At 49.0% G+C, this 17,538-nt stretch overlaps 1 protein-coding gene across 11 annotated transcripts in view; it reads left to right on the top strand.

Moving 5' to 3' along the window:
* REPS1 (RALBP1 associated Eps domain containing 1) overlaps positions 1-17,538 on the top strand; it is a 1,025,500-nt gene that overhangs the window by 286,267 nt on the left and 721,695 nt on the right. For all 11 annotated transcript variants that reach the window (XM_078649357.1, XM_078649363.1, XM_078649362.1 and 8 more), the window contains exon 4: positions 3,403-3,556. In XM_078649357.1, the coding sequence (XP_078505483.1) occupies positions 3,403-3,556 (154 nt within the window). The remainder of the gene's footprint in view (positions 1-3,402; positions 3,557-17,538) is intronic.

Below are 17,538 nucleotides of genomic sequence, written 5' to 3'. Positions count from 1 at the left end.
TATCTACTGTAAAGCCTATGCCATTCTGGACACTTTTTAGGAAAATATGAAGTAGCACAATTTTACCTTTACTGACTTTCTCGTAGGCGATAAACCCCCACACCTGCCCCCCCACCTCCTCACACTGAAGATCCATGGGGAGGATCATCCTTGTTTTGGTCAAAAGAAATGTGGTAGCGGTATTACAAATATTTCCAGTTATTTTATGTTTCTAGTCCATCCCTCAGAATATCTTTCCCCCAAGTATGGCAGATATGAGAGCAGCATTACGGCATATATGCCAGGTATTGTTTTGAGTAACAGACAGTTAATTGGGTTGTGGCGGCAGATCACCTTGGCCAAATCTTTTCATGAGCAGCACATTGGGGGTGTTATTCTCGGACCTTCCAAAAGATATGCCGTGCACGAATAGGGAAAATGCTACCTGTTATGCAGAATGCACTGTCCCCCGAGCAGCCATGAACTTGCACTGTCCTGGGAGCAGCATATTCAAGTGAAATATGGAGTGGCTTCTTCAAAGCCTATCTGTGTTTCACTCTGCACTTTCAAGAGGGGGGAGGGATCCCCTTGCAGGCAGGTGCAGTGAGTGACTCCACCCGCCTGCATCGAGGTGTCCGGGGTGTACCTGTGACTCCCTTCCAGAGGGTTGCCTTCGGGATCTCTTGAGGGCATGTTTGACCTTCAAATGGATCCCCAGAATCAGGGAAGACCGTCACCCACACACTCATAACCAGCAAACTAGACTACGGGAACGCCCTCTACACTGGGATCAACAAGTCTCTGCTCTGCAAACTCCAGACCATACAGAAAACCGCAGCCAGATTCGTCCTCTGCATCCCTCGACATGAACACATCAATCAACACCTGCGTAACCTCCACTGGCTCCCCGCTGAAAAGAGAGTAACTCAAGATACTCACCCACGCCTACAAATGCCTCCACAACACCGGACCTCAATATCTCAACGACAATCTCCTTCCACATACCCAAGAGGAACCTCCGATCTGCCGACCTCGCCGAACACCTGCGCATTCGCAGAGCAAGAACAGGTGGAAGATCCTTCTCCTTCATCGCGGCCAATACCTGGAACGAGATGCCGATCAACATCAGATGCACCCCCACCCTACACATCTTCAGGAAGACCCTCAAGACCTGGCTCTACGACTGATCGGAGCTGCTCCTCCCCTCCCCCAGCTCCTTGAGACCCTCACTGGTGAGTAGCGTGCTTAATAATTCCCTGATTGATTGATTGATTGGCTCTGTCCCGCATCAGTAATATGGGGTGGCCGCAGAGGCAAAGTCATTCCCTCATTTGCATGGGGTCATGCTCCCATGCAAATAAGGGAATGCCCTCATATGATATCACTCGCGCTACATGCGCACCAGCGCTATCAGTATTACAGAAGGGGAAGCATAAGTGGCTGCTGCCCCTTCTGTAATACCATTGTGCCCTGTGGGCGCACATTCCCATTGCCCCCCCGGGACACAATGTATAATACAGCCCCTGGACTTGAAAAATTGTTTGTATAATCTATTGAAAAAAAAATATTGTAGTGGCTTTGAACTTTACCCACCGTCTTCCTTTCTGTTTGATCTGGAAGCGGATGAGACGACTTGCCAACTACACTGGCTGCAAGAAAAGATGTATTTATTTCTAACTGGTGAATTTGCATAAACTCTTCACCATGACTAGTGTCTGATCTCTATATGCCCTCGACCTAGCTATCCTACATTCTCATAATAGGACCACAGAGGTGGGCGACCATACTGCAACAAACCAAAACTGCATTTGTATGTGGAGCATTTTGGATGCATGGTTTGGGATTTGACTAATTTTTGTTAGTGGGGTTGCCTCGTTTCCATAAAACCCACCCCTTGCGGATATTTCAATAAACTATGGAAACGCGTAATCTATAGACTTATGACTTCATGTTTTCCTTACCCTTAATGGTCTGCGGATGTAAAATCTTTGTTATGACTTAAGATTTTTGCTGTAAACACTGGATCTTACACCCAGTTGCAATTCTTGTTCGATCCTGCATTCTTGCACTCCTCCTGGTGAATACTGTAGCCAGGTTTTTTAAATTTTTTATCATTGAGAGCAAAAATTGTTTACAGCCCTTAAATTGAGAAAGTATTCCTTTTCAGCTACAGATTAACATTTGTAGGACATAGTGGAAAATAAAGCATGTGTGTTCTACACATTCCACACCTCCCTGAATTTCCATCAGACTCTAGTTTTCAAAAATGTTTGGGATTATCAGGATTACCTAGGTAGTTGTCTCAAAACCCAGAACTGTGGTCATCTCAGCCAATATATTCTCCGATATAATCACATTTGTAGCCCACCCTCCCTTCTATATGATCTCCTCAACCACACGTGTTGGAGGACCATCTTCAGAAGGATGGAAATACTGAATGCTAGAATGTATGCCTCTGGGATAAGATGTCTGTTAGGCTCGTAAATCTTTTAGGCATGTAAATTTGAGACAATAGTGTTTTTTCTCTCACTAAAGTGTGAGATTTGCAAGACATTATTAATATGAAAATGTGGCAAAGTGCTCATAACTCAGGCATCCTTGGCCTCCCTGTGTCTTTTGAATTTCTGTAATTGGTAGGTGTCTACAAGTGATATATGCTCTCAACACCAAAAACTGTAAGTATCCCACAGGTAAAATGTCTCTGACTAATTTGCCACGAAAATGCACTTCCCTGGTCTCAGTGTCATTATTTTCTCTCCCATATGATACCCCTGAACCGGAATGGGTGACTTATTTTTCCAGGGAATGTGTGAACTCCGGATGGTAAGCAGTTTTCTGTTGACCTCATAACACATGCTCAAATTATCTAACAGTTTTCCCACCAAAATGCCCTAATCATATTTGTAGATTTGACCCATTATATTCCTGGCTGGTATGCTGATCGATAAGTAGTGTACTGTTTTAGCAGGTAAAGTGTATGTTGCTGAGGTGAGGGAGGCAGAATTTTAGGACGTTCGCAGCAATTTTTACTTTTAAGTTTGTAGACCAGTACGAAACGGAGAAGTTTATGGGATCAAAGCATGTCGCACTTCTTTAGACACCTATCTCTCTCTACTTAAATTTTTTTTTTTTTGGTAGGTTTTCTGGGTTACAAGCGGCCCCAGCATAAAATGTGCAGGCATCCCTCTCGAGAAATCTAGAAGATACCCACATAGCCAGAATGTATGCCTATCCATACATGTGGAGTACTATTTTAATCGCTCGAAGTATTGGAGCACAGGATGGTGTGGGACTTTTACCACTCATTGCAAATTTTGTGTTGTATGGCTCATAAATATTTTTAAAAAGTGTGTTTGGCAGTTGAGCATTATGAGCATGGAAAGGTTGTGTCTTACAACCTGTTGAAATTTCTGTTTTCTGTAGGAATCTACATCTCCAGTGGTTTCACCTCAGCAGTCTCCACCCACCTCACCACATACATGGAGGAAGCACAGTCGTCATTCCAGTGGAGGGAATAATGAGCGCCCAGTCACTGGTTCTGGTCCTTTCTGGACACCATACAATGAAACACAACCAGGTATACTTGCGGTGTTTTGTGATCCAAAAAGAAAACAATGCAATGTTGTAAGTGTGAATCTAATTTCTTAGCCATATATTTTTAATCAGCAGAACAAGTGAGATCTAGCTTTAGTAAATCAATGATAAAAATGGATGTAATCGGAGAGCTTAAAATATCATATTTATATCTGTGCTCAAAGGGGCTCCTGCAGCTCACAATAACATGTCACTGAGTAGCAGGAATGTGATTGGAATTCCTGATGATCTGCTTGTCAACTAAAAGGGAGCATCTCCTGAGTAGCAGTTCGCCCTTTTTTAGCACAGGAACTTACTTTGGTGAATCCTCAAATTTGGCACGGCGACTGTGCATTTTTCCCTCCAGAAGCTGTGAGAATATAAATGAGAGCGTACAACTTGCCGTTTCATTCGAGGCTATTTTTGAATAGATTAATTGCCTCGATGTCTCTTTTTTTAATTTTAATTTTATTTATTGATTTTCCAAAAAAGCAGAGATGTACAATAATGCATGAATAAAGGACACATTTATGCAGTTATGTTATAGCGTGTCAAATGACATGTCGTTCCGCTGATGAAATCCAAGCCAACAACAAAAGAAATAAGGAAAATACAGAACAATATTGGAACATATGCAGTCAACAGTACAGTATAGTGCACAGAGTACCTCGTACAGTATAACATTCTAGTTAGTGTCTACGAGTGTGTAGGAACCATAATAAAACATATAACCATATACCAGATCCCCGGTTGTCCGAACGAACAGAGTTTGCATGTCCTCGTATCACCCCACATTTCACACATGTCTACCCCCCCCCCCCCACCAGCCACCCCCCCCCCCACCGTGTCATCTAAAGGATGAATCTGCAGGTAATCTATTAGTGGTTCCCAGAAATCTCGAGGGTGGGAAGCAAGAGGCAGCAATGTTGCATAAGTGTCACTAGTTGTATTACAGTAAATAATGTCCCGAACCCAAACTTTTATAGTTGGTATTTGTGTTATACACAAGGATACTTGACCTTTAGCCAGGAGGAGCTCAAATGCTGAGAATCTTCGAACTCTCATCTTGATGGGTTTGACATAACCCAGCAATGCTATCAGTGGGGAGGGTCGTAACGTGAGTTCAATCATAAGGGATAAGTGGGGAAAAATGTTCTTCCAATAATCTCGGAGGGGCGTGCAATCCCAAGCGAGGTGCGCAAAACCTGCCAGGGGCGGCTTTAGGCATGTGCAAGCTGTGCACCTGCACAGGGCCACCAAACCGGCTCCGGCTCTGTTCCACTTCCTAACACCCTGACCCCTCCCTCCTGAGTTCCGGGGGGCTCCGCCCCGCCCGGACCCCCTCTTCCGGGGCCTCCTACCTACGCTCCCTACCCAGGGCCACCATGAGCCTAGAGCCGCCCCTGAACCTGCGTCTGGCATCGCGCATCTGATACATGAGTTTGAGAGAGTGGGGCTGATTCTAGCCATCAATTTTGGGGTAATATATGCTCTAAGTAGATCTTTAAAATGTATCAGTTTATGCCTATAGTTATTTGATACATATCGAGTTTGAGCACAGCAGTAGGACCATATTGCATCAGTCAAAGTTTTACATAAATCTTGTTCCTAAGCCATTCTAGACTTGAGGCCCATTGGTGGCCTTATGGATTGTGATACATGATAGTACGCACTTTGTCTCCCGTCTCTATCTGTGGATTTAATAACTAGTGTGAGAGGGGATAAGTCGGCTGGTTCTACAGCAGCATCAGGCAAAACGCTCATCAGGGCGTCATGCATTCTATGTAATAGAAATCTGTCCATGGAGGTAGCGGCGCCATTTGCTGCCAAGTCAGAGACAGTACATAGTCGAGAGTCTCTAAATAGATTTCCCACCGTACTAAGCCCCAACTCTTCTAGCGTACGTTTAGTAAGAGTGTTGGAGTTAGGGGGTATCCATAGATCATCAAGCAATAGTGTATAAGGGGAGTACAAGATAGCATATTGCAAATACCGACGCAGTTTGGTCCATGCCCAGCAAGTTGTGGATAACGTCTGTATTTCCATAGGGCAATGGGAGGTAAAATCGCAGAGAATGAATTTGGGTGTGCCTGAGATCGTTCAGGCCTGAGATACTATATGCGAGCATCGGGATAGTACCAAAAATAAGTGAAATTAACCTGAGCTATCAGATAGTAGAGGTAGAAATACGAAACCACCTAATTCGTATGACATTGTGAGAGTATCCCATCCGATTCTGGGTTGTTTGCCCGCCCACACGAGTCGGATTAGTGTAGAGCGTAAAGTGGCAAAAGAAGCTGCTGTCAAGGCAATTAGAATATTTAAAAATAAATATAGCAGGTGTGGGAGTACAACCATTTTAATAATGGCTATCCGGCCAGCTATAGAGAGGGAGTTTAATCCAGCCGTCTACTTGCGACGTAAGGTGGTCAATAGCTGGCCCATAGTTGATGCGAATGTCTTCAGCCGCGCTGCAATGTAAATAAATGCCAAGGTATTTAGGGGGAGAGGTACACCATGGCAAAGGGGACTCAATGTCCATTTGGGTGGTGGCAGGTGTCAGTGGAAAGATCTCTGTCTTTGTCCAATTTATAACCAGACCTGAGTGCACTCCAAAACGGACTCTCTCTCTTAGTAATGGGGGAAGATTTTCTGCTGGGTGTCGAACGAATAACTGTACGTCATCCACATATGAGGCAATGAGCGGACCAGTGTGCAATTAGAAGCCCCTATGGAGATGACGTTCCTGTATATGGCGGGCTAGTGGGTTCATTGCTACAATAAACAGTAGGGGAGATAATAGGCACCCCTACCGAGTGCCGCGCGATAAAAGAAAATGGCGCTGTAAGTACCCCGTTCACTCTTAGTCTGGCAACTGGATTAGAGTATAGAAGGCGAACCAAGCTCATAAACCCTATGGAAATACCTAGTTTCTGCATTACTGCAAATAAGAAGGACCACTCCAATTAATCGAATGCCTTCTTGGCATCTAGCAACACGACAGCCGCTGGGAGCGTAGGCTCCATCTGGTTCATCACTGAGAATACTGTACGCAGGTTGATAGTCGTGGACTTTCCGGGAATAAACCCCGCCTGGAAAGGGCATAATATGGTATCAACCAGTAGTGAGACACAAGTGGCTAAAATTTCAGCGAGAATTTTATAGTCGTGGTTTAAAAGCGATAACGGTCTGTACGACTGGCATTGGGTGTGTGATTTGACCACCTTAAGGAGTAGTGCTACTATGGCGTCTAGCATGGTCTATACTATAGCTTCTGCATATACCTCAACCAATCGAGGTACGAGTATATCTTGGTAAGCTTTGTAAAAATCTGCAGTGAGACCGTCAGAGCCAGGGGCTCCAATGCTGGCTAAGTCTTTTATTGCCTGTTGCATTTCATCAGCATCAATGGGGGAAGCTAAGAATTCACGTTGCCCATCTTCAAGCCAGACCATACCAATTTCTTGCAAGTAGTCCCTCAGGGCCTGCCCACCAGGGGGAGATCACGTTTCATACTGTCACGTACAATACGTTACTAGGGTTTCAGTGATGTCAGTGCTAGTAACCAATGGACCCCCTCTTCTAAGTCCAGTTGTTAATGTACATCAACTGGTATTGTGGGCAAAGGAGTCTGGCAAGTGTCCTACTCGGCCTTTCGCCATCGCCATACACCCTTGCCTTAGCATATTTACCAAGGTATTTGACTTCCCTGGTAGCTGCATCATTGAATTAAACCATTAGTGCTGCTCGGGTACGTAAAGAGGCTGACGAGGGATCTGTAAGGGAACTGGTGTCCACATCTTTTAGTTTTTAGGGCTCGGACTCCTTCCCAGTGAAACTGGGAGGAGTTTGAGAACTAATGTTAAAGGAGAAAAAAGAAGAAGTATCTCCTAGGGCCTTGGGGAGAGGGATTCCACACATTCCTTAGCGTTTTCTGTCATCTGGCCAGTGATTCGTCTTCCTTGTGTTTTCGTTTTAATAGGCTTGAAGTGATAGGGTAAATGTAGTTTTGTTCCGCCATTTTGGGCATATTTCGTGCGTGCTTGCGCAAAGAAGTACATACATTTTAATTAGGAGCTGTCAGGGTGCCTCCGTTAGTGAATCCAGATGGCCGGGCGCGTTCACAATTCTGCAGCTCTCAGCGCGCAGCTTCCTTGTTCTAACTCCTCTCGCCACCCTCTTGCAGGGTCCCATCCCGGGTGCGGCATCTGAGCGCTACTGTGTAGCCTCGAGGGCGGAGCGCCTGCTCCGGCGCTGGCCTAGCAGGGATCAGATTTCGACTTGGCATGTTTTAAAATGCTGAATCGGCCCCCCCCCCCCTTTTTGATTCATGCGCAGATTAGATGATCAGCCGATGCATTTTTCGGTAGCCGGGGAAAAACTCCATTTGTTTTCTCTCCCTAGCGCCTCGGCGATCTCCTCAGCACGGCCTCCCGGAATTTCTTTAGTTTTTTGGGGCAGTAGATGTGTCCCCTGCCGCAGCCATGCGGCTGTTGCACACCAGACGGCTTTGCGTTTCAGAGCGGGTGAGATGGGGTTGTCACGATCTAATGACCCTGCGCCCGTCGGGCAAGGTGGGGCATCCCGACCCAACTCAATTACTGGGGCATCCTGGCGAGGCAGGTCGCAACAGATGTGGCTGGCGATACTCCCAGAGCCACCCCTTCTGGCGTGATGGTGAGAACCGGAGCGCCACTTTATTAGAGACCTGCGCGCGGGCTATCGCCGGTGTTTGCTTTCGGAGGAGCGGTCACACCTTTCAGTGGCCCCGCTCACTTTTGACCCGGTGCTGAGGGATCGGTCTGGACAGTTGCTTCCCCTTCATTACCTCCTCGTCAGCCCTCCCCGTCCCAGTCCTAACTACATGAGCATAGCTCCTCCCACCAGAAACTCCCAAGCAACTTGAAACCCATCCCTTCCCTCCAGGCCACACCCATACCCTGAGGCATATAACCCTGTGACCTGCCAATCAACAACCTGTTTGTTTTTTCTGCGGAATCACTTCCGAGCAGTCTTCGTCGAGGGGGGCACTGGAATTGGCCTCCTATCTAAGGTGAGTGTGGAACGGGATGCTAAGCGCCCGTTTTTAACCCCTATTGTGCCTGTTTTTCTTTTACCTTGTGGGCATTTGCTTTGAGTCCCTGCTGTAGCGGGACCGTGGGGTTGGGGGTCCTGACTGCCTGCTGTGGGGTGGTGACTCCCTGCTGCAGCCTCCCCTCTTCCGGGTTCGTTCCCTGCTCTAGCCGGTACACCCGGGGAGGGAGGGGGGGTGTGTGGCTGGCTTTTTCAGCGCGCCGAGGGCGTGCCGGATTGGCTTCTCTGTCTGTAACTCTCGGGGCTCGTTTCTTCGAGCCCGTGTTTTTCCCCTTTTTCTTTATGCTTCCTGCAATCCTTGGTGGAGCCTGGGGTTGCGGGGAGGGGGGGGGACTGCCTTTGTTTGGTCCGTGGGGGCCCAATATTTAGGTTCAGTCCGACTTTGTTGTTTGTTTCCTGGGTTAGTGTTCTCTTCCCCGCATTTCTGTTGTTGGAGCTCCCTCTGCTGGCGGTCCAATTTTGCTTTATTGCCGTTTTTTACTGGAGGGATTTGCATGGGGCTTGATTTCGTGTCTTGGCCTCTTGCTGCTCTGCTGTGGAGTTCTGCTGGGGAGTTGGGGAGTTCTTACCTCTGGGTTCACTGGTTCCTGGGACGGGGTCTTCTGGGTTTCTTTGTATCCTTACAGTTGGGCCCTGTTCAGTCTTTTCCTTTTGTAGTTTGGTAGTCTTCTCTGATAGGGCGGTTTGAAGGCCGGCCTTCGGTCCTGTGTAGGGAATGGCTCCAGGTCTAGGTGGCTTTCCCTGGTTGGCCCTTGGGGATTTTTGCTTTGATTGGTCTGGGTATATCTTGGGGTCTGGATTTCTGTTCTCCTGTTTACAACATGGAGGGTAGAGGTGCAGACGTGCGTGAACTCGGCTGTGAGGATGGGGAGGTGGTCGCTGGTTCTTCCACTGCTCCTTCCATGGCGAATATTCAAAAAATGATTGAGGCTGCTGTGGCGGCGGCCTTTGTGGCTCATGATCCCAAGGGGCCTAAGAGACAGAAATTGGATGCCTCGGCTGAGGTTGATCCGGACGTTGACTCTGATGAGGAAGTAAAGGGTCGTTTTGTCCAAGGGGCTGACCTTCGCTGTGTTATGCAGCATGTTCGAGACAATCTGGGATTCCCTGATCCTGTGGAGGGTGGAGAGTCTGAAGACTTCTTCGCCAATTACCTGAAGAAAGATCCGGAAAGCCTCCCCATTCATACGTCTGTGAGGAAGGTGCTGGAGGGGGAGTGGAAGGATGTTGACAGGCATGCCTTTCCCCGGTTTCTGGCTAAGAGGTATCCCTTGCTGGGCTTCGCGGAGGAGTTTCCGGCTGTGGTGAAAGTGGATTCTCTGCTGGCTGGTATGGCGTCTCAGAGCCTGGTGGTGTCTGAAGATGCGGTGCCTTCTGATCCTGGGGACAAGCGTGTCGAGGGGGCCTTGAAGCGGTCCTTTGCAGCATCCAATCTGGCTGTTCGGTCTGCTGCTTACACCAGCTATCTTGTTCAGTCGCTTCTTAAGGACTGTCAGGGTATTTCTGCGCAGCTCATGCAGGAAGAGGATCCCTCTGAGTCTTTGTCCATGTTGGAGCAGCAGTTGCGTTTCATGGCTGACTTGTCCTTCGACTCCCTTAGTGCTGCGGCGGCGGCTGCTGGGGCCTCGGTTGCTGCTAGGAGGCAGTTGTGGCTTAAGTCTTGGAAGGCGGAAGCTGCTCAGAAGGCGGCCGTGATGAAGATTCCCTTCACGGGCTCTAAGCTGTTTGGGGAGCCGTTGGAAGCTTTGATTAAAAAGACAGCTGAGGACAAAAATTTGTTGGCTCCGGTCCGCTCTTCTCAGAGAGGGAAGTTTGCGGGTTATAAGCGGGCTTTTGGGCAGGCGTTTCAATCTAAGATGGCTGCTCAGCCCTTTCGTGGTAGGGGACGTGGCCGGGGTGTCCCTTCCTTCCACAAGTCCCGGGGTCAACAAGGTGCTTCCTCTTCTGCAGGTCCCTCCAAGTCGTGACTATGTGATGGATTCCTTGGAGGTGCCGGTTGGGGATCGCCTCACCTCTTTTTTTACCTGTCTGGGAGGAGTTCGTTCGGGATCTGTGGGTTCTACAGGTGGTTCGGCTGGGCTACAGAATAGAATTTGGGACTCCTCCGGTGGATGTGTTCAAAGCTACCCCTGTTCCCAGATCTCTGACAAGATGTCGTGCTCTATTGGACGGAGTTCGGGACTTGGTGTCAAAGGGTGCTGTGGTGAGGGTGCCTGTGAGACAACAGGGTCGGGGGGTTTACTCAATCCTGTTTTTGATCCAAAAGCCAAATGGGGACTTCCGTCCGGTCCTGGATCTGAAGGCGGTGAACTTGTGTATCCCTCATCGGTCCTTCAAAATGGTGACTCTGCAGTTGATTCTTCCCTTCCTGTCGGTGGGAGATTTCCTGGCTTCTCTCGATCTACGGGACGCCTATTTTCATGTGCCAGTGCACGCAGATTCCCAGAGGTTCCTGCGTTTCTGTGTAGGGGTGGATCACTACCAGTTCCAGGTATTGCCCTTTGGCCTGTCTGCCTCTCCGAGGGTGTTTACTAAAGTGTTGGCGCCCTTGGTGGGTTTGTTGCATGCTAAGGGTATACAGGTTTTCCCTTACTTGGACGATTGGCTGATTTCTTCCTCTTCTTTCCTTCAGGCTCAGTCACACTCCCGGGAGGTTTGCAGTCTCCTTCAACGGTTCTGAACTTGGAGAAATCCCATCTTCACCCCACTCAGGAACTGTTGTTCATTGGGGGGGTGTTCAACACCAGGTTGGGGAAGGTCTTCCTGTCGGAGCCCCGCAGACTGACTCTTGTGCACGAACTGAAGAAGGTGTTGGGGGCAAAGTCTTCCACGGCTCGCCAGTGGTTGCGTGTTCAGGGGCTGATGTCAGCGACTGTGATGATTGTTCCTTGGGCCCGTTTACACTTATACCCCCTTGTGAATCATCTTCTGGAGCATTGGGATCCGGCCTCTCTGGATTACGAGCTGTTGGTTCCGGGGGGTGTGTCCATCGCCCGGGAGTTGTCCTGGTGGCTGGTGGATTTGAACCTCTTGCAGGGCTCGCCCTTTGTGTCCCAGGTGAGGTTGGTCCTGACGACGGACGCCAGCGTACTGGGTTGGGGTGCGGTCTTGGGTCAGGAGTCTGTGCAGGGTCTTTGGTCTGTGCCGGAGGCGGAAATGTCCTCGAATTGGCGAGAATTGAAGGCGGTTCAGTTGGCGTTGTCTCATTTTCTGCCTTGGGTCCTCCAGAGGGATGTGATGGTGCGGTCCGACAACACGGTGGTGGTGTGTTATATCAACCGCCAGGGGAGCGCGAGGGTGGCTTCCCTCAATTTGTTGGCTCAAAGTATAGGCCTGTGGGCGGAGTCTCACTTGTTGTCTCTGAGGGCTTTACATCTGCCTGGGATTTTGAACTCGGAGGCGGATCGCCTGAGCAGGGTGTTTCCTTCCCTGTCGGACATGTGCCTGTCTCAGGATGTGTTTCGCTGCCTGATGGCCCGGTTCGGGGTCCCTGTGGTGGACCTGTTTGCGGCCCCAGGGAACGCCTTGAGGGAGACGTTTTGTTCTCTGGTTCGCTCTGCCGAGGTTTGGAGGGTGGATGCCCTGTCCTTCCGGTGGGAGGGGGGCCTGATGTATGCCTTTCCCCCTATTGCCCTGCTGCCGCGTGTTCTGCTGAAGGTCAAGTTGGATCGGGCTTCGGTGATCCTGGTGGCTCCGGATTGGTCCAGGCGGCCTTGGTTCCCTCTGTTATTGAAGTTGGCAGTGGGGCCTTGCTGGAGGTTGCCAGTGGTCCCTTGTCCCTTGTCGTTTCCCCCTCTGTCTCTGGAGTGTCTGGTCCGCCTGAGGCTGGCGGGTTGGCTGTTGAGAGGATGAACCTTGTGGCGTTGGGGTGTTCTCCTTCTGTGGCGGAATTTATTCAGAGGTCCAGGCGCCCTTCGACTCTCAAAATCCTATGCCCGGCATTGGGTTTCTTTTCAGTCTTGGTGTACGGCGCGTGGGTGGTCTGCGTTGGCAGTGGATCCGGTATTGGTCTTGGACTTTTTGAAGGACGGCTTTGACTTGGGTCTGGCTGTGTCCTCCCTGAGGGCTCAGTGGGCTGCTGTTCGGGCCTTTCGGGGTTCGGTCTGTGACCCGGTGGTTTCCCTGGTGTCCCGTTTGTTGCGGAGTTGCTTCCTTCAGAAGCCTGTCATTCGGTCCTTTGCTCCTAGTTGGGATCTGCCTCTGGTTTTGGGGGCTTTGCAGGGGGCTCCCTTTGAACCTCTGCTGGAGGTGTCTTTGAGGTTTCTGACGATCAAGGTGCTGTTCCTGGTGGCTATTACGTCGGCTAGGCGGATTGGGGAGTTGGGCTCCTTGCTTTGTTCGGCCCCTTTTTTACGTTTCTTTCCTGATCGGGTGGTACTGCGGCCTGATCCTTCCTTTGTTCCCAAGGTCCCTTCCTCTTTTCACTGCTCTGCGGATCTGGTTTTGCCTGTTTTATGTCCTGATCCTCTTTCAGAGGTTGAGGTGCGGCTGCACTGTTTGGATGTTCGGAGGGCTCTTGAGATCTATTTGTTGCGTACTGGGCCGTTTCGTAAGGTGGAATCCCTTTTTGTGACCTTTGGCCTGGCTGGTCAGGGTCTTAAGCCTTCTGGGGCTACCCTCAGTCGTTGGCTACGATGGGCTGTGGGTGCTGCGTATGAGGCCTGTGGTGTGTTGGCTCCAGGGTCTGTTCAGGGAAGGTCGACTCGGGGGGTGGCGGCTTCCTGGGCTTGTTTTCAGGGGGCTTCCATGGCTGAAATCTGCAGGGCTGCTACCTGGAGTTCTCCGCACACCTTTATGTCCCATTATCGTTTAGTGGTTGGGGGGACTGATTCTGCTGGGTTTGGGGACGCTGTGTTGCGTTCTACTCCGGTGGTGTGACTTTCTGTGCTTTAATAAAGTCTGTTTTTTGCTACTGAGTGAAGCCGATTATTGCTTTGGTATCTGCTCATGTAGTTAGGACTGGGACGGGGAGGGCTGACGAGGAGGTAATGACCGGTTACTCACCGGTAATATTCATTACTCCGAGTCGTAGCCCTCCCCGTCCCAGTCCAGGTTCCCATCCCTCCCTCCCTGTTTCGGCTTCTTGTGCTTGTTGGGTACAGGTTGTTGATTGGCAGGTCACAGGGTTATATGCCTCAGGGTATGGGTGTGGCCTGGAGGGAAGGGATGGGTTTCAAGTTGCTTGGGAGTTTCTGGTGGGAGGAGCTATGCTCATGTAGTTAGGACTGGGACGGGGAGGGCTACGACTCGGAGTAATGAATATTACCGGTGAGTAACCGGTCATCACTGCAGACGGGGCTCAGCTAGACGAGGAACGAGTTAAGTATGGACAAGTCCCTAACTTCGAAGGAGTATGCCCCTTCCCGTTTTATTTATTGATTTAATGCGTTGTTTATATAGCGCGGACTTTACCCGAAGGTGTCAGAGCGCTTCACAATAGGAACAGTAGTGAAACATGAGGAACACTTACTAGTCAGCATGTTACAAAAGCAACGTTGCGTTATATAAGGCTTAGAGACAATTGTGCTTGAATCAAGAGAAAGCAAAATACAAGGTAGCAAACAATACGTTACAGGAGGAAGATAGTGAGGTGTGCATGTAATAAAAGCGTACAACGTACAATTAGAGGATAATACTGCACTAAATGTCAGATTCTCGAAACACAAGAACAAACGTTACGTGACATGAGGCAATGGTGGCAATTGTGCATGTATCAAAAGCAAACAAGGACAATAGTTCAAGGCTTGTGAGGCTCTGGGGACAGGAAAGGCCCAGTATTAATAGCTGTAAAAACTGCATGAACGACGTGCCCCTGTGCTGCTTCTGTGTGAGGCGACTGGTTGAATAAGGTGAGAAGCTGAAAGGACGCTGCGAACTCTGCGGGCAAATTGCTGTTGGAGTGCCGTTGCCCATCAGAGGGGGGCTGCGGGGGCCTTCTTGCCTTTGCCTATATCCATCGCCCTCAGAGTGTGAACTCTGCTCTCCCCGTCACCTACGACGAGGCTGAACCACACTCTGGTGGGACTACCAGTCCCAGAGTGCATAGCGGGAGCACAGTCCTCTGCAGCTGAGCAAGGTGTGCTCCGGGGGCCTTCACAACTGCCGCCCCCACCCCACAGCGCAGGGCTCGTCCTTGCCTGTCACTGACAGGAAGTGACCGGACAGGGCCATTACCTTTGGTTATTCCATTCGTACATCGGCTGCCCAAGAAGACCAACATTACCGAGACTCCTGTTTACCCCTCCACAACGGCAAGTAGATTAATGACATTTGGTGTACTTTGGACATCCTGCTTTTTCACCTGCCGCCATCCTTGTCTGTCTGATCTTCTTTTTTAAAACTGGATATGAGGGGTACACTATCCCGGGCTTTCCTCTAGCTAGGAATATTACTGAGTTCACTGGTATTGTTTCCATGAACCTTTGATTCCTCTGTTTATACATTGTGTATTTAAGGTATAAACTGCAGAGCGTTCTTATTGTTGGGCTATTGCATTGGTCCTAATAAGAAGGGTTGCCTGGACATAGTGTAAAAATGGGGAAGCGCACCTGCATCCCCAGAAAAACTCTTACCTATCCGCACCCCCACCTCAATTGATAAAATGTTGCAAAGGGCCATAGGTGTTGTCACGTCTGAAATAGAACGTACAGAGAGGCAGCTATCAATTACCCCCGATCTTTTCCCGCCTATAGCTGATGTATCTTGTTCCAATACCTTAACCGGACACTTGGAGATGATCTCCCGTCCACCCTACTCCAAGCGGAGGCAGCAACCCTCCAACCAACGTAGGTACCTGAGGGTGCGGGCATTCGCAAGAAGGGGAAGTGTAAGCAGACACCTGGGAAGGCAACTATGAACAAGAAGGCGAGAATAGGGACCGACATAGGAGCAGCGGGTCTGCCCACCCACAGTCTCACAACAGAACCCGCACCAGTCCCTAATACTGATCTTGGGTACCCGTGTTGGGTTCAGTCTTTATTAGCAGATCTACTGCTAGTACTACCAGTACCACCACCACCAGTACTACCACTACCAGTACCACCACCACCAGTACTACCACTACCAGTACCACCACCACCACCAGTACTACCAGTACTACCACCATCAGTACTACCAGTACTACTACCACCAGTACTACCACTACTACAGCCACCAGTACTACCACTACTACAGCCACCAGTACTACCACTACCGCCACCACCAGTACTACCAGTCCCACCACCACCAGTCCCACCACCACCAGTACTACCAGTACCACTACCACCACCACCAGTACTAGCACCACCAGTACTACCACTACCAGTACCACCACCTCCAGTACTACCACTACCACTACTACCACTACCAGTACCACCACCACCAGTACTACCAGTAACACCACCACCAGTACTACCACTACCACCACCACCAGTACTACCACTACCAGTACCACCACCACCACCAGTACTCCAGTACTATCACCATCAGTACTACCAGTACTACAACCAGCAGTACTACCACTACTACAGCCACCAGTACTACCACTACCACCACCACCACCACCACCACCAGTACTACCACTACCAGTACTACCAGTACCACTACCACCACCACCACCACTACCAGTACTACCACCACCAGTACTACCAGTACCAACACCACCACCAGTACTACCACTACCAGTACCAACACCACCACCAGTACTACCAGTACTACAGGCACCAGTACTACCACTACCACCACCACCAGTACTACCAGTACCACGACCACCAGTACTACCACTACCAGTACTACCACTACCACCACCAGTACTACCACCACCAGTACTACCACTACCAGTACTACGGCCAGCAGTACCACCACCACCAATGCTACTGCTCACCACCAGCCATCAGTGCACAATTTCTACAGGCAGTCACGGCCAACAGTACATGCATCGATTGTTACACATCCACAATTAAGTATTGTAGCAATATCAGTATGGTACACTTTAGTTTTAAACATATTCATGTAAAAACACAGCATGCCACCATTGCTACAATTACAATCTAACACACATAATCCCACTACACACCACATTAACACACTCCATAACACTTAGCAAAAATACATCACCATTTACAATGCCATTAGCTCAAACTCAAATAAATCCGAGCCCGATTGCATTTCTAATGCTTGTTGTTCAATTGCGCTCAGCTCATTACGGACTGAACTGAGTACTCCAGCATGTTTAGAGATACTGACCTCGCGCACCGCCGCCTTGAAGGCGTCCCAAAGCATTAGTTGGGATTCTACAGTGCCTTCATTGGGCTCGAAATATTCCTTTGGGTTCTTTGTCTCTTTTTGAATGATGGACTGCCTATCAATGAAGCCTACAGAGATTCATCAATTTAGACGAACTCTGAACAGCCAAGCTGGAATATGTAAGTATTCCTATTTCCTATTGTTAAAATGTCATTCTCTATTATATATTACTTTTTCTCTTCGCACATTTAAACACACTTTAAGTACGTAACACCCCCTTAAGAAAACGGTAAAAACTGAGGTCCAAAGTAGCAAGTGACTGCTTTTGTACATTTTATTTTTTAGGTGAATAGATACTACTCGTTTTCTAAGAGCCCAGCACCAGAGACAGAGTGCATTGTGCCACTGCTCTTTTTTCCAAATTAAATTGTTGAACACCATATAATATTGTAAACATTTTTTTCTTTGTAGAGGTGCAATATTTGTTTTGCCTATGAGGGATTCTGACCCTTTCTTTTACCTCTGCTGTGGCATGCAAACTTCCTGTCTTCCACTTTCCTTGGCTCAGCAGTATTTTTCAGGTCTAAAGCTGCTGTCAGTGCATTCCACGGCTTCATGCCATCTGCGTCCTCTGTTTTTAGTGACTCAGTATATCTCTCAGCTGTCCGA

This window comes from Lissotriton helveticus, chromosome 6 (genome assembly GCF_964261635.1).
Source record: "Lissotriton helveticus chromosome 6, aLisHel1.1, whole genome shotgun sequence".
Classification (NCBI taxonomy): Eukaryota; Metazoa; Chordata; class Amphibia; order Caudata; family Salamandridae; genus Lissotriton; species Lissotriton helveticus.
The sequence above is the reverse complement of the archived record's forward strand: the minus strand, read 5'-3'. Positions and strand labels throughout refer to the sequence as shown.